Genomic DNA, 20,456 nt, shown 5'->3' on the forward strand with positions numbered 1-20,456 from the left:
ATCTCGACGAAGCGCCCAGCTTGAACTCTCCAGCAACGCCTCTACAAATCTCGAATAACGTCTCTCAACCCGCATTAATACATCCCTAAGATTCATCTAACCACCCCTCCAAAATGGGCGACCTCCTCCCCTGGGAATCCTCCCCCCATCTCTACCTCTTCTCCTCCCTCACCGCGGGCTCCTCCCACATCCTCACCGCCACCTCCCGCGTCGAGACCATCCTCAAAGCCAACCGCATCCCCTACACTTACGTCGACACTGCTACCAACGACTCCGCCCGCAAGCTGTACGGCCGTCGCGGGAAAAACAAGAAGTTCCCCTTGCTTGTCAAGGAGGGCTTCGTGCTCGGGGATCTGGAGGAGGTCGAAGAATGGAACGAGTTCGGCGAGCTGAAGGAGATGGTGGGGGAATTGCCGGCGAAGAGCGCGTTGCCTGGGGAAGATGTGGACGATGCTGGGAGCGTGACGGCGGGTGGGGCGGCGGCGGGAGCGGAGACTAAGGCGCCGAGTCAGGTGAAGGAGGAGAAGATCACAAAACCCGAGAGCAATGTGCCTTCCGCAATGAAGGAGTCCGTATTCGCAGCAGCGGCGTTGGCGGCAGCGAAGACGGCGCCGGCACAGTCGCCCATGACCGCGACGGCACCAGAGACAAAAAAAGCGACAGAGAAAGCCCTTGACAGCGGAGCGCTACCTCTGACTGCCGAGAAAGAACCTACCCAGCCCGACACATCCGCCTCCTCGAGCAAACCAGAACCCATGACTGGGCCTCCGATCACCCCCGCAAGCCCTCGACCGATCGACACACGTGCCCCGGACCAGTCCACGTCAAATCTGGGCTCCACGGTCGTCTCCCCGACCGGGTCGCAGACCACGCTGCCGTATCGTCCCCCTACGCATAGAGGAAGTGAAGTTAGTGTTGCGAGCGAGGAGGAAGTTCGGGCGGTGGAAGAGAAGACGGTGATTTTGGAGGAGGGAGGGGAGAGGGAGAAGGAGGAGTCTGAGGAATCTGAGGAGGAATCTGAAGAGGAGGAGGAAGAGAAAGAAGAGAAGGGGGAACGGGTCAAGGATAAGAAGGATGCGGAGATAGAAGAGAAGAGGGCCAAGGTCAAGGACGAGGAAGAAGACGACGAAGATGAGGACGATGAGGAGGAGGATGAGGACAGTGAGGAGGAAGATGAGGGTGAGGACGAGGATAGTGAGGAGGAGAATAGGGCTCAGGCTCAGCAGCAAGGACTGGAAGCAAAAGGAGAGGAAGTAAAAAAAGAGGATAAAGCAGATAAAGACGAGAAGAAGGAAACGAAACCGGAGAAGGGGCTAGAGACGGCGGCGGAGACGAAGCCTGCAGAAGCAGCCAAGTCGGTGAAGAGTTCTGGCGACTAATCCGACCGGAAGGAGCACTTGGATTGGCGTTTGATGATTGAACGGTTCATGATATTGGATGGGCGGGCGACATGTACCTGATTCTTGCCTGCGGCATCACAGAGCGGTTGCGTGAGGATTTCTATCACCAGCGCGATTACGACGAGACAATGGAACCTAATATGTCCTTATCGACTGTCTATTAATAAGCGCTATCCATTAATCTACCTGTGTAAACTGTTCTTCGTGTCATCGGGTTCGTTACGCCAAACCCGACATGTAGAAGATACTAGCTAATACCCTGCCGACCCTGGCTTACATTTCGCCCAAACAAATCGAGAATGCAAAAAATTTCCAAAGATCGTTCGGTAACTACGCCGGTGTTCCCCCGTATTCAAATATCCCGTCCCTGCATGCCATCCGTCGCCAGTCTTAAAAACCCCATATCCATCCATCCATCCTGTCCCGTTCCAAGCCAAATCATGGGCACCGTAAACATCCCAAGGGCGAAATGCAGGGGCCAGTGAACCGCCAATTCAAAGGAGCGTAGGAAGTGAATGGAAAATCACGTTGAAGTCAGGTTCGAGAATCCTCCTTGAAGAATGCTGGAATTGATCTAGCCGTCCTTCTGTTCGAAGATCTCAGCCAGCGCCTCGCGAACGTCGAGTTCCTCGAGGACGGCGCCGAAACTAAAGCTCCATCAGCAACGTTATCCAACCGTCAAATCCCAGCCTCGGACTCACCCATAACAGCGAACCTTCGCCGTCAGCGCCTCCTTGATGTTCTCGAAATCCTCTTTCCCCATCTCCAGCACACGCGGATGCTTCCGGATCGTCACCCATGCCATTATCGGGGTGATCTCGCCGTCCAGGGGCAGGCGGTTGCTGAGGTCCAGCAGCTTGACCAGCTCCGGCATAGACATGTCGGGCATCTTGTGCGGGTACTGGTCGTCGGGGGAGTGTGCGACGTGCGACTCGGGGGGGCAAGTCGCCATGAGCACGTGGCCGGAGATCTCGCCCTCGGAATCTTGGGAGCGGACCATGAGGAATTGCATGTGGTCCATGCAAGGGCGTTCGAGGCTGGGGAAAGAGGATGTTAGTAAGGGGAGGGGAAGGAGGGGTGATGTGGAGGAAGGATGTGGAGGGAAGAGAGAAAATGGACGGGTGGGATGTAGCGTGGTATATGGGACGAGGTAAGGAGGATGGGGTTGTGTAACGGGCAAAGCTGAAAGGGAGGGATACAATTTTGCCACGACCAACCGATGGTCGATCATGGGAGCAACAACAAGATATAGATGTCATCAACCCCATCCTCCGGATGGGAAATGCGTGTAAGAGAGGGACGCGCTCATTCATTGGGTGGTGGAGAAAGGTATGGATTTCGGTCGTACGTTAGAACAAAGTCAATCCCAATCTGGTCATAGTCGACGCCCTGTTGGCCAGGGGCCATGGTTGGTACGGGAGGTGGTGCTCGGCCTGGTGGCATATTGCCAGGAGAAATGTTCGGAGGAGAGGTGAATCGAGTGGATTCGGTGTTTGGTCCATAGCTATGGACGCTGCCGGCCGAGCTCGCATCGCCATAGGAGCTATTCTGCCGATTGATGCTTAGAGACGGGCTGTTGATGTCGTAGTGGATGCCATGAGCGGCAAGGACCTCTTTGAGGCGACGGTTCTCTTCCGCAAAGTTGTCGCGTTCGTGGACGGTCTGAGCGAAGAGATCCTTAAGGCGGAGGACCTCCTGCTCTAGTGCTTTGATGTACATCTCTTTTCGCTCGCGGTGCGTCCTGTGGAACGTTAGTGGCGAATTTTCGGCGGTCACGTCGTACAAACCGTTGCGCTTGTCGATTTAGTTCTTGACGACGTGTCAACGCGGGTTTGCTGTCAGGTTTCGGACCACGACGCTTGGGAGTTTGGCCATCTACGAAGAATGAGTGCGCGCTCCGTATAACCCTACACAAGCTGCCGTACCTCGAGTGGTCTTCTTATCCCCAGTAAGATTCTTCAGAAAGCCGAACATCTCCAGAGGGCCTTTAGAGTTGCCAGTATCACTATTGTCGTCTAGAAAAATCAATGTTAGCCACGAGAACCAAAAAAAGTAGACTAAACGCAAGCAACAATCAATCCTTAAATTCAGAAGTGACATGTGTGTAGTATTATTGGAGAATTTCCAGAAATAGTTGGACTTCATCGAGTGCAAGACTAGTGACCTCTCGCTGATCCACTGCCCAAAATGACCGTATGGCATCACCACATGAATCAGAACGATCCAACAATGCCACAGAATTCTCGAGCTTGAACTAGAAATGACACGACGATCGCAAAGATGACACTGTCTTCTGACAAGAGCATAAAGGAGAAATCAATGGACTCACAATTGGCCATATTATGATCCTGTTCGATATATCCTCCAGCGGGCATATGCCCAGGCGGCGATACTGAAGTAGACATGGCTGGTCAAGATCCTCAACGTCTCTCACAAATGTAGAACTTCAGGAAAAGAGTCGCAAGTTTGGGTTTAGAAGCTGTTGGAAAAGATGTCAGAGTTCGTCCTTGAGATGGATGATAAATGAACATGGAACGTATAAGAGTGGCTGAGCGAGGAACCCGCCCCACATGTAAATCACATGGAGATCATAGCTCGAGATTAGAATGCAGAATTGAAAGAACACAAGTCCTCGATTGATTCGGTTTGAAACGAGACATGCAACTGTACGCCATTGGGGAAACAATGGTACCTGAGAAGATTGACGGTTCGAAAATTGAAGGTCTCCCCAGTCAGCTGCCCAGAGTAGCATTCGTGAATACCAAAGGGATACTCTTTCGGAGAGGGCATCCCTTATGCCAAGTACCCCGGCATTGATGATGTGGATATGTATGTGTGGCAAAGGCAATCATACGCACCTATACGTAATGCATTTCCTGGTCTTCCTTCAATGATAGATATCAAGAGGCTCCTCGTCCAACTTTATTGTATGTGCCGAACGCGTTTTCCGATTCAACGAGACTGGAGGAGGCACCGATTGAAGCTCGTCAGGCCGATTTTGCGGACAGTTCCGAGGTATTGGGTACGTCCGAAATGCGGACACAGAGTCGATATTTCTTAGAGAAGAGGATATCGTTCAGGTGCGTGTCGCGAGCCGTAGTATCGTCGACTCGTCTCGATTCGTCGTCAACCGGCGAGTAAGGTAATGGGTACGTATTTGGAATTTTAGTGTCCACACGCCTGTCAGCTTTGGTCTCCGCCCGCCCCTTCCGGCGCGAGGAGCGTAGCCTGATCCCGGTGGAATTAGCGCAGCAATGGTCGATCTACTTCCCTCCCCGCAGGACAAGATATCGATGGGACGATGGTCACACTCGCGAGAGTGGTCTTGGAGTCAAAGTGGTGGGGAAACTATCAAGAGGAACTGTGGTTGAGGTGGAAGCGAAGTACCGCAATGACCCCCTGGTCGACTGTGGCCCTTCTCGCCGGCTCGGGTCGCGATCCCTTCTCTTGCCTGGTTAGACTGTCAGGTTAGGTCAATGTCCGTGCCGGTGGCGTTTGGTTCGTTGGTAATTGGTATTGAGCAACAATCAATTCAGTTGTCCTGGTGGACGAGATGGATGAAGAGGAGAGTGCGAAAGTGTAAGACAAGATGAAATCAGGCGTTCTATTCAGCGACAGGAAGAGACGAAGTGATCATGCAAGCGCAGGGGGGAAGCGTTCCCGGCTTGAGAGCTCCCAATTCAGACTTCGGAGCTTGCACTATGCTGCTTTGGGGTTGATCTGCAGCATGATAGGAGATGTTTTGTAACGTGAGAAGCGAAGGAACTTCTAGAAGACAGTTACTAACCGCCTGACAGAGTTTCACAACATTCCCCGACTTATACGCTATCGGGATGGGTATCACAGGACTGAGGACACCGAGGGCGACAATAGGGTAACGGGCTTGGTTATATGGGGTAACATTGGGTTCTTCCACTCATGATGATGTGAGTGATAAACGAAGAGATGATGGAAATTGAACGAATGATTATAATCTCCATGTCCAATGATGATGCAACGACAGTGGTATAGCAGGAGAAGTTCCGTTGGCACTTTAATCTGGGGTTCTCGTATTAAACGAGACGTGAGCTGCCACATTTCACCTTGTGCCTTCGCAAACACCTCATCGTCTGAATTTACTGGACTCCCACATCTTCGGGAACCGGTCCGATTCCGGTTCCACCTCCACCGTTCTCATGCCGATCGGAGTGCCAGATGTCTGATCAAGGAGGACCAGTATGGGAATTGCTGAGAGGCCTGCATTCCATTTCCAAATAGACACCTTCTGGGTTTTATCGACACAGCGATTTTCGAAGGGGATGGGCGGTGGTATTATTTAGGTGTTTCCAGCCCTTGAGGATGTGAGGGTTTGAAAACAAGGGGGAGTTGCTCCATCCGAACTCGCCGAAGGCGGCGCGAGCCTGGAAGTGGAAGTTTTCTACTCCGTACATTGGGTGCTACGATGGAGAATCTGAATGTTGAAATATTACAGCTCATCTTCGACCATGTAAGGTCTCTGCTTCACCCATTCGAGAAATATCTAACACCACTAATAGGTATATCTCGAGAATCGCAGAGATATTTTCGCGGTAACACTCGTATCTAAGCTATGGCATTCTATTGCGCAGATAGTTCATGATAGGAACATCGAGATCGTCCTCAGCAAGGGATCATACAACGCTAACCGGAAGGTCTTCGCTCGGCTCCGCTCTAAGAGATTCCTCTCTCGAGTTCGCAGAGTCCATGTAGTGGACTGGTTTGGGTCTGGTCTGATACCATGTTGCCCAGTATGGCCGTATGCGGAGCATGATATGTCTATGGAACTACGCGAGGATAAAACTTGGATCCAATTCCGGGCGCTAGTGAAGCAGATGAGCAATATGAGACTCACTAATTTCAGGTATATTTCTACTCCTATGGAACTTGGAAACAATCATACTAAGAAATTCTGACTCTAGATGGTCAGTCAGCTCAGGCCGCCTTGCCCGAGCCACTTCTGGAGCTGCTTATAAGGAAACCACACTGTCGAATTCATATCGACCTGCGAGATGACCTGCCTCCTTGGACCATGTCCAGCTACGACTACCTGTTCCCAGCCATGGCTTCAGAAGGTCAGCTGTCATCTCCGGAATTGTTGACATCAAACTTTTCAAGCTTGGGGATCGTGATCCGGGCAAAAGACGTACCTGCGCTCGATCGTCTAGGGGAGCTCGTTGCTTCATGTCACAATCTCAGAACCCTGAAGGTGTCGTGTATAGGAAGAATCACCAGGCCTATCCGACGTAATGGGCAAGTCGAACCATTCAGAAGGCCACCGAGAGGCCACCCTTGGAATTGCCAATCCAATGAATGTGGCGAGACCCTTCCAGGCTTGTTGGAGCTCGAGCTATCCAGCTTTTGTATTTGCGGAGACGTTGACGGTGCTTCCTATGAAAACCTGCCGTGGCAGCAATTACGGCGTGTCAAATTTACCTGTCCTTCCTTTCTCACCCGATTTGCCGGACAGATGACGCATCTCTGTGCTCTCGAGCTTCACTTGGATTTAAGATCCCCCGACATTGAATCGTTCTGCATGGATCCTTCATGCTCTCCTTCAACAGAGGATATTGGACAATGCTTAAGAACATTTACGGGATTGAAGGAGCTTCATCTGGTCAATGGTACGCACTTGCTTGATGAAACGCTGATCGCCCAAGTTGGTCCAACCGTTCGATCGATATCAGCGCACCAGCAAGAGCAAAGGACAACTACGGAAAGGATAATCCTTTCTAAAGAGATGCTGTTCACCATTGCAGCAATGTGCCCGAATCTGCGTTCTTTGAGTGTGGATATGCTCGATAAATCGGTATTGGTAGGTGCCTAGAAGCTCTACAATGTTACCGCCATCAATTTGTTTCCATCCAGCTTACTCAACTTTGAGACTTTTGCTAATGTAACAAATCATAGTACGATGAAATTTTGCCATTGATAGGCGAACATTTGTGGCATCTCACTGAGCTCGGTCTATGGTTTCCATCCTGGATGCCAAGACCGTATGACATGTCCCAACATGGTTGTCAGATGGTTCTCCATGGACATGGAACAGGTATTACGAAGTTGATCGTATCGACTCCAACACCAACGGGGACTATCGATTGACAGTGACATGTGTTGAAGGCAAAAGATACCAACAAATTGGTGAGGAACGTGGGGAACACAAGGACATTTGGACGCTACCAAAACATCCTGATGGTAGGAATAGTTATGCCCTCTTATCAGGACGGAGACATGCGCATTCGCAACACTGTGGAATGGGATCACTTTGTCCGTTGCGGAAGATCGAATCCGAAGCCATGTTAGAAAGTTCAATCCGCGTCGTATCATTGGTCGATGTCATGTTCGCAGACCAGACGTGGATCCTGATGATTTTGCCCGTTTTCGACGCAGGCGAGTCAACTAGATATAGTTAGATTAAGTTAACTTAAGTTAAGTTAACTAGTTAGTTATCGCAACGATTCTAATTGTTAAAAACGAAATGATATTAAAGGAATTGTTTACTAAGCGACTTTCAATAAGTCTCTAGAATAGAAGCCTCCTGGCGGCGTCTGGTACAGTGACTTTGATGGTATACCGGCGCGAGGGGATTCGATAGACATAGTATCGCTTTATACCAGCAAATTATCCACTCTAATCGATCAACCCACTGGAGAACCTGCAACGTCTGGTACGTTAGAGGGATTGGTGATATGAAACACGGGATAAACTGCCAAATTGTATGATGGATAGACGAATGAATGAATCGATGATTAGTCTACGAACCTAAGAGGGGATGAGCCGACTAATTAACTTTCTTGCGATACCTTCACGCATAGCAGTTGCAAACCGAGCTATCTACGTCCGGAGACGGATGTGTGGTGCTGGGGGGTTACACAGATAGACGATATAGCGAGGGAGTGTTCAGAAAAGATAGGTACTTAAAATTACAATAACTAGCTTCTTCCTTACGGTAGATAAGGAGTGACGATATGAAGAATGTCAGTTACGGACGGATTGATCCTGCTCGATACGCATCGCAAGTGAGGTTCTGAATATTCCTTCGTTGTTACGACCAGCCAGGCTGATGGTGTTGGTTAACGTCTTATGGCCTCACTATCCTGTACAGTGTACGGCCTGGTGGACACCTTATAGGTGGGTTCATAGGTGCCTCCAGTGCCAGGTGCCTCTGCTGTGGGCTGTGGCAGCTGCATGTGGGCGGGGAAGGAGCCCAGGCCTAGCGGGATAGGGGCCCTGCGTTTTGTTGGCTCATACGTAGCCATTTGTTGGCACATGTGTAGCAATTTAGGTGAATTCACTGCCGGCTAAACCTCGGAAGGCGGACGAATGTCTTAGCAAGAGATTGAGCGGCGGCCATTATATATCTCTACCTACTTTAAGGCATTTCTACCATATACTAGACGCCTAGGGAGTTGCCCAGGGGGATGAATAGGTGGGTGGGGGAGGTGCCCACGCCGTGTGGGGTAGGGGCCCGTATTTTGCTGGCCCATACACTACAATTCAGGTAAATTCACTGCCCCTATTCTCGTGCAAGCTTTCCTTACGCTCCCTACTCTCGTGCAAACTTTCTCATACAGGCTTTCTCGTACAAACTTCCTCGTAAAGATTTTCTCTCACGCACCTACTCCTCGTGTAGACTTTCTCCTACGCACCCAATTCTCGTGCAGACTTTCTCTCACGACCCCACTTACCGTGCGAGCTCTACCCGCCTGATCCATCATGGAGCCGTAAAAGGTGGGCAACATTTTCTTCACATACGGCAAGACGTGATGTTGACAGCTACTTGAAGATATATCGCATATCATTCAATTCATCGAATGCCACGTCTGCAAAGCACAATTCGACAGAAGCATTGACGGAACCTCACAGGTCGGCCAACGTCCCAACCTTTCTCTTCTCTCGAAACACCCCGGCTGCATACAAGATGCCGCAAAAGCATAAGCGATCGTGGTCCGTGGAAGGCTCAAGGGTGCAAGGTTGCATTAAGAAACGAGCAGTAGCCAAGAGACGGCGAGAGGATTACAAGCTCGAACGAGTTAGAGCACTCATCGAAGAAGGAATTACGAAACACGATTTGGATGAACGGCGTGCCAGGTATTACTGTATGAAGGAGCATCCGGGAAGGTTCTGTAGTCAATGTAACCCACGGGCCGACGAAGAGGATAGTGAAGGTCTCAGCGATGAGGAGGCCGAAATGAGCGATTCTTGGAGTGATGGTCCGGTCTCCGATGATGATCAATCCCTAACATACTCCGAGATTTGGGGCAACGAAGAGGAGAAAGATACAGTCGTCAAATACATCAAGGGCAAGATCAAAGCTGTGGACACGGCTGCCACGCGACTTAAGACGTTGGTAGATGATCAACAAGCGGGGAAACCCCTAATTGGCGGGTTGCGAGGCAAATGGACTCTGTACAACTTGGATGTCTGTCCGAAGCGATATGAGCCTACTGGCGAGTACCACCGGCTTACCGTGAGCGAAGCGGCTGTCAAAGGGGAGCTGGTCAACCAAGATCGTGTTAGACACCCACCTTACGAAATTTTCATGGAGTGGTTGATTAAGGATGCTGCTGGGGACATTATACCTTTTCCATTCCCAACTCACGCTTCACTCGAGCCGGTCCCGATCCAACTCATGACAAGAGTTTCCGATGATGTTCCCGCCGAGATAGTCTTCCTAGGCGATGATTGTCTCTGGTTAAGAGTCCCGAGGTCGACTGTTTACCCGAAAGAGGCTAGTCGACTTGGGACGTCTTCCCCAATGATAGAATTTGCCGGAGTTCGCCAGACAGAGGCCGACATTGAGGAAATAAAGCGAAGACATGAGAAAATGGCACAGGAATGGGAAAGAGCAAATAGTCCCGAAACTTCTATTGCGGCGTCTTTATGTGGATGGGACTATTGAGATTCTACACGAGGCTCTTTGAGCTTTGCTCTCAACCACAGAATACTATGGCGAGTCTTTTCCCATTTGCTCGGCCACTCTGCGGTCCATTTCAAACTCGTGAAGACCACCCAGGTCCATAAAATCTAACATTATAAGTTCGGATGAATTATATGCTGGGGATCTTATGTGGTGGAGGTACTGACTGGATTGAACAACATTACAAGCTGGATATTCACTCTCTTGTTCCCCCGCAAGCTTTGGCTTCTGGACAATGTCGCGTATTTCGGTCATATGCCCATCGACCCTTGTATGTATGACCTCCGGACTGGACCAAGAGAGGATGAGCCTGAAAATCTTCTTTTTTTGGTTTCGCAGCCGATTCTACCACAATTTTCCAGTAAGTGAGATCTTTCAGATACTAACCCGTGTGAAATAACAAGGAAGCTGGAATGTGCAACATCGCTAAAAGTATATTAGCATTGGGTTCCAGAGTCGCCATGCGTATTCCGCCTTTCGTTGCCACTCCAGGGATATATACCAAAGTCCTTTATGCTCGGAGCTCTCCGAGCCCTATAGCCTCTTGTTCTGACCACGAAAAGATGTGCCCAAGGAGAACCTGGCGCAATATGGCTTTTTACCAGTCCCCCTCTGGCTAAGGGTACCCTATGCCGAGGAAACCAGCCTCCTTTCTAGCCAGGTCGCTAAGGACATGACCTACTTCTTACGACCCCATCGATCTCGGATCAACGATATCCAATATCATCTGGCAAATATCGACAAGAAACTCCCACCGACCCAACTGTTTAAGAAATATGAGGTTTGGGATGATCGACTGAGGCAATTGAAAGCGCACCTGGACAGCTAGAAGCCAGGAGGCATCAGGGGTCTCTGGGCAGACAAACGGGATAGCGGGCAGTGGTACACTTTCTGGGCTGTCATCATCGTCATTGGAGGGATTGGCGTCGTGCTTACGACTTTTGCACTAATCGTGTCGATTGGGCAGACGATTGGGACATTCAGGGGTGTTGAATGAGAAGAAACTCTGTTGCTAAGTAGCAACCAGTCTGTCCGAACTCTTGCTTAAATCCAGATCCGAGTAGCCCGTAACCAATCTTCCCCTGGGTAGGGGCTCCCAGAAGCGCCCCCAGGCGCTGAATGCGTTTTGTGATGCAGAGGGTCACCTTTTGACTTTTGTGAGCTACTGGGCACGTCAATGCTCATACTGATGCCTGACCCACCCCTGTATAAACCCTCACTCGGGCCTTTGGTAGCTATTACAGCCATTGTGAGGTCGGAGTTGCTGTAATTTTCCCTCAGGGTAGAGTCGAAGTGTCAGCGCGATATCAAGACACGATATAGAAGATGAACAATAGGGTACTCAGAAAGTAAAGTCCTTGTCAATATTAGAATAGTTAACAGGAATCGAGTTCTTCATGACTAGCATAAGCTTAGAGACTTAGGTTTTGACTTGAGAATAATAATGAACATCTTCGCAACCGACAAACGACTTGCAGTATGCAGAACGGACTGCTGCCACAGAATCAGGAAAATACCTCATACAACCCAAGATACAGACAAGCTGATGCAAAGCAATCCCTTGAAGCAGTCTCCAGTTCAAAAGAAAAACATGAGATGACCTCCGCCACAGGAACGGGGGGTGTTGTCATAGTCTTCGTCCCGGAGGTGGAGGGCAGTCCAGAAGCAATCTGTATCTATACTCTACTAGTCAAGGTGATAATGGGTTAGCTGTGGCGTCCAATTGAACTTGCAGACGTAGTGGAACATTCTTGAGATATGTGATGCATTTAGTCAAAGAAATCAATGAAGGTACCTAGTGGATGAAATAACTGTTTTAATGAAGTTTCGATTTGTGAAGCTCTGTCATGGTTCGTGATAATTATGGTTAATTGCCATACCGCATCGTAATAGTGGCCCAAGCTTTCTGAAGGTTCTCGAATAGTCGAATTCACATATCAACTCGAGCTTCGGAGATCGCAGATCACCGCACCTTCACTCTCTCCTTTATATATCGATAAAATGAAGGCATCTGTGTCTAGCTCCCTATTGCGACCAATATGCCGCCCAAGGTCGAGCATATCAAGATGCAGACCGCTTGATCGGCGGCCCTTCTCCGGAGCAAGCTTTCCCGGAACATCAGGTCTAGGAAGACCATCACAACCGACCGGATGGGCACCAGTACCATACGTGACGGAGACAATTGTAAGAGACGAATAGTCTAGACTTTCACTAAGGATCTCAACTGACTTTATAGGGAGGAGGCTGGCTCACATGTACTTCCTCCCTCCCTAGCGCTGTTGCTATTGAGTGCGTGAACTGACTCTCTTCTGAAGCGGATATCTTCTCAAGATTATTGAAAGAGCGCATTGTTTGCTTGAATGGCGAAGTCAACGATGCGGTATCGGCATCCACTGTGGCCCAGCTGCTATTTCTGGAAGCGGAGAACCCGGATAAGCCGATAAACCTATATATCAACTCCCCTGGAGGATCAGTCACAGCAGGTACGGTCTCTTACCCTTCATATAATCTGTCTAGAAATCATGCTAACCCAGTTCCGCCACAGGACTCGCAATATATGACACGATGACATACATCCGCTCCCCCATCCGGACGATCTGCATCGGCAGCGCATACAGCATGGGCTCCCTTCTCCTCTGCGGCGGCAGCCCCAATCAGCGGTTCATCCTTCCACACGCATCCGTCATGATACACCAGCCATCCGGCGGCTATTTCGGACAAGCATCAGACATCGCAATCCATGCGAAGGAGATCCTGCGGGTACGGAAACAACTCAACGAGATATACGTGCGACACATGGAAGCAGCGGGGAAAATCAGGACACTGGAAGAGGTGGAGAAGCTGATGGAACGGGATTACTTCATGAGTGCGAAGGAGGCGGTTGAACTGGGCCTCGTGGACAGCGTACTGGAGAGGAGGGACGAGAAGAAGGAGGGGGGGAAATTATGATTCTAGGGAGTATGTGGCGAGTGTCTATGATATGGCCGCAAGATATGCCCCCCTGCGACGTACAGGTACGTGGAGTTCAGGAATAGGTATGTACAACAGGTGTACAAAAGATGAACTTATCCACCTATTGAATGCAACCAACCGGCGCGAAATGCCCAAAACGCCGTTCCCATGCATCGTCACTCCGTGAATCGTCAAGATCTATGCTCCGGCTGGAGATTGCTGCTTTCTCGCTTCCCCGTGGGACTGCATACTTCGGGATTAAGAACCAGCTTTCGCACCTCGTGGTCTTTCCATGCAGCTGGATCCCGTTTCTGAAGAAACTTCTCGATCCGCTCTTTTTTCAAAAGTTGATTTCTCTCCCAGATGTCCCGATCGCTCTGGGATGCTTCGGGCTGATCGCTCACTTCTACCGAAGGAAGAACTTTTGACGCCGACAGTGTCTCACGCCTGGCCATCATCAGATGCTTCGACGCTTCATCATGCTTTGCATCCAATCGCGCTACATAACCCGCCGCGAACGAATCCGCTCGGATGGCGTTGAGCCCTGTGCCCAGAATTGTGAAGAAGACCATGACCGATATGAATGTCATGTGAGAGAAATATACGGGCTCCGTGCGCTTGCTAGAACCGCTGCTGTTGAAGAAGTCATACCATTGGGCGTCGGATGCTCCGGCACCTGGCTGTTCCCGCGCTTGGTCTTCTCGCAACTTCTCCCAGTCCTCCCAGGTTGCGCATCGGCTTGCTGCCCGCTGCCATCGAGGATCTAGAGAGCTGTTTGGGGTCCAATTCATCCTATCCAGTGGGTTCTCCATGTTTCCAGCCCATCCGATGCCATAGTTATCGTAGTTCTTCCGCTTGGTCACGTCACTCAAGAGAGCATGCGCGGCGACGATCAGTCGGTATCTTTCCAGGCGAACGGTAGGGTCCAGCGATTGTATCGCCGCATGTGAGCAATGGAGGGAGTGGTCGGGATGATATAACTTGATCAATTGCGGGAAGATGCTCGCGTTGCGGTCATACGGCGTGTCTCGGGAATGGTGGAGGACTTGATATGGAGTGGGGTGTGATTGGGAGGGCCATGGTGGAGGGGTGAATGAAGACGGCTGTCTATTCGGCTGGGACGAGATCGATTCGCCTGAGAGATCGTTTTGAGACTTCAGGAAGTCGTCGGAAGCGACGGTCGCATATTTCTTGCATTGTATCGGGCGCCATTGGATCTGATTCTGCTGAGATGCTCGTAGAAGTGGCAGGTTGCCACTACCGGCATGAAGGTGACATTGCAACGAATTGCATGCCGAAACTAATACACTCTGTTTTCGTAGGATCATCCTCCTGACTCCGGCATTGTACGATCATTTCAACGAGCAGAAGTGCCCGACGGAATTGTCAAACGGGAACCTGTGCGAAAGAGTCGGAATCACGAGAAGAACAAAGGCAGTGTATGATTCGGACGAAGTGGCACTGCACGTGACCTCGTGATGAATGAGAATCGGAAGTCACTCGGATTTCATAGTTACGCGTCTTCGAACTGTGCCATCTACTTGAACCAAACTGCGCTAATACAGGTTGACCTCATTATGAAACCTATTTTACTGGGTGTGCTAGTCAACATGAGAGTGTCTCATTGTAATACAAGACACCGTGGTTAGCTCGAAGCAGATCTCTCATCCAAGGCGGAGGCAGAGCATCAATTCTTCTCACCCGGATAGTCTCCGGCCTACTGAGTACAAGTTTTCCTTTGTGGTTGAGTGTGTTTCATTTTTCAATCTGGCTGTCTGGTAAAACAGGTCCTAAGAATTACAATAACTATCAAATTGTCAATGTCGAAAATTCCTGTCGCTATCCGCTTTTGTGGTTCCTCCCCTCGTAACCCCTCTGTGCCTGATATGTCCAGCACATATGCGTCCCATCTAGTCAAGTCCATTTCAACCTATCCAGCAACTATGAGAACCATGCTAGCACCAGGAGCATGTTAAATCAAACAAGAATGTATCAATGACCGATTCCCCCCGTCTATTACTAACACCTAAAGAGAACGTCGTGCATGTGGGAAATCAAACGAATGCATGGAAGTCGCAGCTGGCGATATGGAATTGGACATGTCTCGTTTGCAACCATCAGAACAACCCGAGAGCGAACTGGTAACGATTAGCATTTCCTCGATATTGCAAGAGCTGGGATACGTACCGGAAGAAGAGCGTGGCAACCGATTTGATTGGCCAAAGGAACGATTGCTGCGAAATCCTTGATCTCCCAGGCCCGCGGAGCATACTGGGCTAAATAAATGATGCCACCAGTCATCGGGACGATTATGAGGTACATATACTTAAAGTCTTGGACGATCCGATCGAGGCCGGCACGGAAACCCGATTCTTCCAGTTCCTTTGCAGTCGTAGTCCATTCCATCCTAATGCTGAAGAAATGGCAGGCAATGGCTTTGAGCAAATGGTATGACAGCCCTCCGAAGAAGAGAAGGAACATCGGTGTCCACTTCATAGTCTCGAGCAGCGACATAAAGAAGGTCTTCTGTCCCAGTCGATGCCGTAACATAGCGTAGGCGAGGGGGGAGACAACGTTGAAGATGACTGCCATGCCCACGAAGATCTTCCACGAAGTGATGTAAAACTGGTCGACATTATCGCCGAACCACCCGACAATCAGATAATTGGCTAGAGTTAGAGGGATTGCGGATGCGATGGCATAATATGTTCCGATATACGCCAGGATGGTGATTTTAGAGGTGATTTTGATGTTGCTGAACATGAATCGGAGGAAGAGCCGGGTAAATGGTCCTTTGATCGGCCACTTTAATAAGGGATTGAACACGAGTTCGTTACAACCGTACGCGTACTTCTCCCATCGAGCGAGTTCGTCGTACACAGTCAACGAGACACCCTCTTTGAAACCGCCATTGTGGTAGGCTGCAAGGCGTACAATAAAGCCGGCCATTTGCAGTCGGAGGGAGACGTCGAAATCTTCGGACACATGGGATTCAGACCAGAATTTGGTCTGTCCATCTTCCTGGAATGAGATGCTCTGGATTGCTTTCCAGCGGATAAAGGTATTGTGGCCGACGAATGGAGCACAGTCCCCGTTTCCGACGGCGAATTGGATGGAGGTATAGATCAGGTTCGTGAAATATGTGATGCCATTTTCGAAGACGTTGTTGACGACCTGTAGGATTCCGGACGCGTGCTGGATCAATGCCACCTCAGGACTCTCGTACATTTCGAGCGCACCGAAGATGAGGCAGTCCTCTGGCTACAGCGGATGTCAGCATTTTGTTGCGACGTTCTCAACAAATTACTTACCACACGCGTATCTGAGTCGATAATGAGGATGATCTCGCCCAGTCGCACATTGCCAGCGGCCCAAGTGCGCCCTTCGTCGGATTCGATCATCGCATTCAGTGCTTTCCCGTACAGCTCTTCCTCCTCCTCGACGCTCAGTTCTTCAGAGGTGCATCCCCGTTCCCGGCACGTTGCCTCAATCAGACGAAGCAACTCATCTTCAACTCGGATCGAGAAGTCCAGGCAATAGTTCATGTTGGACGCTTTCTTGAACTGGCCCTTCCGAAGGAACACTACGTCACCTTCATTGATCTCTTTATCGCAATGACCCGGTCGAGAGCACCATCCGATGCTGTTGATCTCGTAGAAAGCCTTGCGCGCTTCCTGGAGCTCGGGCTTGACAATTTGCATACCGTCATCGTTGACGTATATCGAAACGGTACCTCCTTGCTCTTCATAGTGCCTCACCGCCGCAAGAAGAGAGGTCACGGTAGGAATGATGACACCTTTCAGGCCTTCCTTATAGACAGGCATCTGAATGGTGATATGAGGGAGCTCATAGTTTTTGTGACGAGCGATGATTGGTGGTTTAGCTGCATTGCGAGGTTAGTCAAATCAGTCCATTCTGTAAATTTGCTATCTAGGACCTTTCACTTACCGGAATAGAATATAGAATTTCCACTCAGGCCCGATAACGGGAAGAATAGCTGGAACGCGGATCCGGTAATGACGATCATGAAGAACTGCATGTGTTTGAGTTAGCTCCATTACTCCACCAGACATCAGACACAAGATCTCTGAGATCTGCATCGCAAGATCGCAATGTTTCGCGTATCTTCAGCCTTGTGCATCCGCGACTTCTAATCGAGCCCTAAAGCGTAGCCCTTGCACGTAGGGCAACATAGTGTCGCCAAATTTGCCGCGGATTGGCCACCAGTGCAGCCTGATCAGCTCACAAGTGGACAGCCTTCGACTCACCATGACCGACCATCACCTTGATTCAAGCAAAATACCTTGCCATAATTGGTCATGCGGGTACGCCATGGGGAATATTGCGTCCAATCCGCGATATTTGGAGATGAAATCGAACGAATGAATTTTCCCACTTACCAACGAGAACATGGCGAATAGCGGGATGGTGGCCACCTAATAAAGCTGCATCAGCCTCATCTTCTTCCAACTTCAGTTGATGTGTTCGCACAACTTACCAGAGCAAACCGGATCATGCTTCCATCTAACCGCACTTCGGTGATGAGCTGGTAACGGTTAGTTGCTGGAGGAGACCTGAGTTGTCGGGTAAGGCGGCGACGTACCTTCGCGAGACATGCCATTTCAACGACGACCACAAGAACCATCGCGAGGCCAATGATGACGGCATGAGTGAGGAGCATTTGTCGTTTTGGTGGTGCATCTCCATCCTTCTCGGGGTCGAATGCTTGATCGCCTTCTTCTTCGCGCTTGATGGCTGCTTGAATCACACCAACCTTTTCGCTGATGATGGGGTCGTCTGGTGTATGGTAGCCGGACGGGATTCCAGAGTGCATGCGAAGGGTGGATTGCCGGGTGGGTGCTAAGGACGTCCGATAGGGTGACAGTTGGGTGTCGGGTGTGGCTACCTGTTCTCCCCAAACCTGCGGTATGTTAGAGAAACGAGGAAGTATATACAAGAGCTTGTACTAACAATCCCGAGTAGCCTGTTCTCAACGTCGGTACCGTGTGCGAGGATACCTTGCGCAGTGTCGCCCCAAACCAAGACAAACTTCTCCGCTCTGCAAAGGCAGATATATGCGTCTCGGGTCACTGTGCACTTGCCAGTCGCGATGCTCTTGACCGAGTCGACAATGGGAAGGGCGACCCCTCGCGGGTCCAACGGTATCTCGGTCTGGAACGGAGTCGTCTGGTTGAGAAGTGCTTGAGTGATCTCGGATGACATGGTAAAGGCGGCTGTCACTCCGAGTCGTTCAACTGCTTTGACAATGTCGGGATTCATGAACATTGGTTCAGCCGTATAGATACCATCCGGCCTCCGGAGCAGGACTCCAAGATTCGAGGCTCCGCCGTCGATAACCCCATACTCGCCTTCTGGTGGCTCAAGCCATTTTGAGTTCCCGACCTTTCGATGCAAGTATTTGACCATCTATACTCTTCATTCAGTTTTTGGTTTGCTCTAAGGGGTGAAGACATATACTTACAACATCGTGCTTATCCTGAGTGCTCGATCCACTTACTATGCTTGACGTTGCGCTGTCCCTGAAGCTCACAGGCGGCGGCATGGTGAACCGGACGCCGGCGCCGAGATCGCGTTCACTTCCTGAAGAACCCATCGCGAGATACGGGTTGGTGGACAACGACAAGAGATCAAGGCGGAAGAGAATCGAGTTGAAGATGGTTATCAACAAAAGTTTGGTCGCCTGGGCGGCTGGAGTTGCTCACAGGTCGGCGACTTCCACTAAGCCTCAATGCCAATATACCTGGGAGCACTTCAGCCTTGCAGGTTTACAAAGGCTCTGGAAGTCTAGGGCTTTCGAGCAAACATCCGACAACATCCCACGTCACGCTGGCTTTCGCTTGGGCTGGAATTCAGCTGAATTGGAAACCCAAAATTTATACAGACCAGGTGGATAACAATGTGGAGTTAGACATCAACGCGCAGATGTTTCGCTTTTTCCAACCTCGAGGATTTCATCCAGATGGGCAATCGAGCTCCAGGTTTACCGACCATGCAAGCCAAAAGCGGCACTGATGGAGTATAGTCCCAATCGACTGGCTCAAGGAGCGTGGTCTTGGTATCGAGAAGCCATGTGCAGGGCCTAGACTGTTACTACCATTGTTACGCCGCTGCTTGTTAAGGTTCGAAACGGGTATCACAGGAGACCAGGATAAGCGGGCTCCGGACAGATTGGACCAGATTGAGATACAGGACTCGGCGACATCGATTGCAGGCCATCTGGCGAGATCCGTGCAGGGAGCCACAATTGACACTAGCAAACACAACTCTCGCGAACTGCAGCATATTGACAGCCACCACATGAGGTGCCAGGTTGTCATGTTTCAGTCCGGCCTGGAATCTAGTTGGCTAGCCGCCAGTTCAGATCTTCTGTTATCGAAGCAGGAAAATGTCGCAAGCACTAAGGTTCCACGTAAAGACAGAGAATGTTTGGAGGATCGTTCGATACGAAGCAACGCATATAGTATGTCAACCTGCCAGAGAAGTGAGCTCGGGCTCCGCAAACTTCAAATTCGGCGTCACCGCCCGATTAGGTAACGTCGTCCAATACTCCCGTCTTTCACCCGTCAAACCGTTCTTTACGAACCATGGCCAGGAACCCTCGTTGGGCTCGTAAGTCCCTCAGTGGCCGTATGTAGCCCTTGATACTAAGGGACCGGCTACCCTAGCTACAAATTTCGACGTCAACGAAGTTCCGTCATGGGGAAAGAGCTGGGATCCCTCCATACCTCCCAAACACCGTATTTCAAATTCAGATATATTTTTGTCCCTGTGGCGCTCCCCAATGCCCAGGAAACTTGGCGACTTGATCACATAATCGCATACTGGCTGTTCTATGGGAATTCGGATGCCTTGTTGTAAATGCTCGTTTCCTCCTTGCATTTATTCTACAAACGCAGGTCGAAGATTGGCTGGCGACCTCTAAGGCTCGAACTATCTAGCGAGAATCCTGAACCCGATACGGATAGGCTGCTCTGAATTATGACCAAGCGGTTTCCAGAAGCTTGTCCGAGCTCCACCATGGTTGGACCACCGGATGGCCCGGATGTACCTCCTGCCTAGAACATGTGCTGGCATGACATGTATTGAAGACTTGCATAGACGAATATTTTGCAGCATCTTGCCGAGCACTACTTTTGCTTGCGGTCCGG

At 50.3% G+C, this 20,456-nt stretch overlaps 7 protein-coding genes across 7 annotated transcripts; 4 read left to right on the forward strand and 3 right to left on the reverse strand.

Moving 5' to 3' along the window:
* Positions 1 to 113: 113 nt before the first annotated feature.
* P152DRAFT_483208 (uncharacterized protein) lies at positions 114 to 1,404 on the forward strand (the record flags this gene model as incomplete). The annotated part of the gene is made up of 1 exon (XM_033681931.1): positions 114 to 1,404. One exon carries the CDS (start codon positions 114 to 116, stop codon positions 1,377 to 1,379), a length of 1,266 nt encoding a protein of 421 aa, XP_033532957.1. The 3' UTR covers positions 1,380 to 1,404.
* A 100-nt stretch (positions 1,405 to 1,504) lies between these two features.
* P152DRAFT_419426 (uncharacterized protein) lies at positions 1,505 to 3,751 on the reverse strand. The gene is made up of 6 exons (XM_033677127.1): positions 3,730 to 3,751; positions 3,326 to 3,415; positions 3,188 to 3,275; positions 2,749 to 3,141; positions 2,102 to 2,437; positions 1,505 to 2,047 (listed from the first exon to the last, which is right to left on the reverse strand). The coding sequence occupies exons 1-6, from the start codon at positions 3,737 to 3,739 to the stop codon at positions 1,975 to 1,977; spliced, it is 990 nt and encodes a 329-aa protein (XP_033532958.1). The 5' UTR covers positions 3,740 to 3,751; the 3' UTR covers positions 1,505 to 1,974.
* A 2,280-nt stretch (positions 3,752 to 6,031) lies between these two features.
* On the forward strand, positions 6,032 to 7,312 carry P152DRAFT_69847 (uncharacterized protein). The gene is made up of 2 exons (XM_033683176.1): positions 6,032 to 6,279; positions 6,346 to 7,312. The coding sequence occupies exon 2, from the start codon at positions 6,448 to 6,450 to the stop codon at positions 7,240 to 7,242; it is 795 nt and encodes a 264-aa protein (XP_033532959.1). The 5' UTR covers positions 6,032 to 6,279; positions 6,346 to 6,447; the 3' UTR covers positions 7,243 to 7,312.
* Positions 7,313 to 8,878: 1,566 nt separating this feature from the next.
* On the forward strand, positions 8,879 to 10,454 carry P152DRAFT_69920 (uncharacterized protein). Its single transcript, XM_033683177.1, has 2 exons — positions 8,879 to 8,916; positions 9,282 to 10,454. Exon 2 carries the CDS (start codon positions 9,337 to 9,339, stop codon positions 10,315 to 10,317), a length of 981 nt encoding a protein of 326 aa, XP_033532960.1. The 5' UTR covers positions 8,879 to 8,916; positions 9,282 to 9,336; the 3' UTR covers positions 10,318 to 10,454.
* A 1,882-nt stretch (positions 10,455 to 12,336) lies between these two features.
* On the forward strand, positions 12,337 to 13,284 carry P152DRAFT_399735 (ATP-dependent Clp protease proteolytic subunit; the record flags this gene model as incomplete). Its single annotated transcript, XM_033676531.1, has 4 exons — positions 12,337 to 12,519; positions 12,572 to 12,590; positions 12,651 to 12,818; positions 12,881 to 13,284. The coding sequence occupies 4 exons, from the start codon at positions 12,337 to 12,339 to the stop codon at positions 13,282 to 13,284; spliced, it is 774 nt and encodes a 257-aa protein (XP_033532961.1).
* On the reverse strand, positions 13,218 to 14,798 carry P152DRAFT_69987 (uncharacterized protein). Its single transcript, XM_033683178.1, has one exon. It carries the CDS (start codon positions 14,613 to 14,615, stop codon positions 13,479 to 13,481), a length of 1,137 nt encoding a protein of 378 aa, XP_033532962.1. The 5' UTR covers positions 14,616 to 14,798; the 3' UTR covers positions 13,218 to 13,478.
* A 229-nt stretch (positions 14,799 to 15,027) lies between these two features.
* P152DRAFT_515290 (uncharacterized protein) lies at positions 15,028 to 18,901 on the reverse strand (the record flags this gene model as incomplete). Its single annotated transcript, XM_033682891.1, has 9 exons — positions 15,028 to 15,425; positions 15,475 to 16,548; positions 16,599 to 17,170; positions 17,236 to 17,320; positions 17,688 to 17,723; positions 17,786 to 17,833; positions 17,891 to 18,208; positions 18,259 to 18,714; positions 18,770 to 18,901. 9 exons carry the CDS (start codon positions 18,899 to 18,901, stop codon positions 15,405 to 15,407), a joined length of 2,742 nt encoding a protein of 913 aa, XP_033532963.1. The 3' UTR covers positions 15,028 to 15,404.
* Positions 18,902 to 20,456: the final 1,555 nt, after the last annotated feature.

This window comes from Eremomyces bilateralis, assembly GCF_010015585.1.
Source record: "Eremomyces bilateralis CBS 781.70 unplaced genomic scaffold P152scaffold_14, whole genome shotgun sequence".
NCBI classification, from domain to species: domain Eukaryota; kingdom Fungi; phylum Ascomycota; class Dothideomycetes; order Eremomycetales; family Eremomycetaceae; genus Eremomyces; species Eremomyces bilateralis.

Bases quoted from the DNA above. Each gene is read 5' to 3' on its own strand.
- P152DRAFT_69847 (XM_033683176.1), top strand. From the start codon at position 6,448: ATGTCCAGCTACGACTACCTGTTCCCAGCCATGGCTTCAGAAGGTCAG.
- P152DRAFT_69987 (XM_033683178.1), bottom strand. From the start codon at position 14,615: ATGATCCTACGAAAACAGAGTGTATTAGTTTCGGCATGCAATTCGTTG.
- P152DRAFT_419426 (XM_033677127.1), bottom strand. The intron at 3,142-3,187 runs GTTTGTACGACG...AACGTTCCACAG, and splicing joins CTAAATCGACAAGCGCAACG to GACGCACCGCGAGCGAAAAG. The intron at 2,048-2,101 runs GTGAGTCCGAGG...ATGGAGCTTTAG, and splicing joins GCGAAGGTTCGCTGTTATGG to TTTCGGCGCCGTCCTCGAGG.
- P152DRAFT_69920 (XM_033683177.1), top strand. From the start codon at position 9,337: ATGCCGCAAAAGCATAAGCGATCGTGGTCCGTGGAAGGCTCAAGGGTG.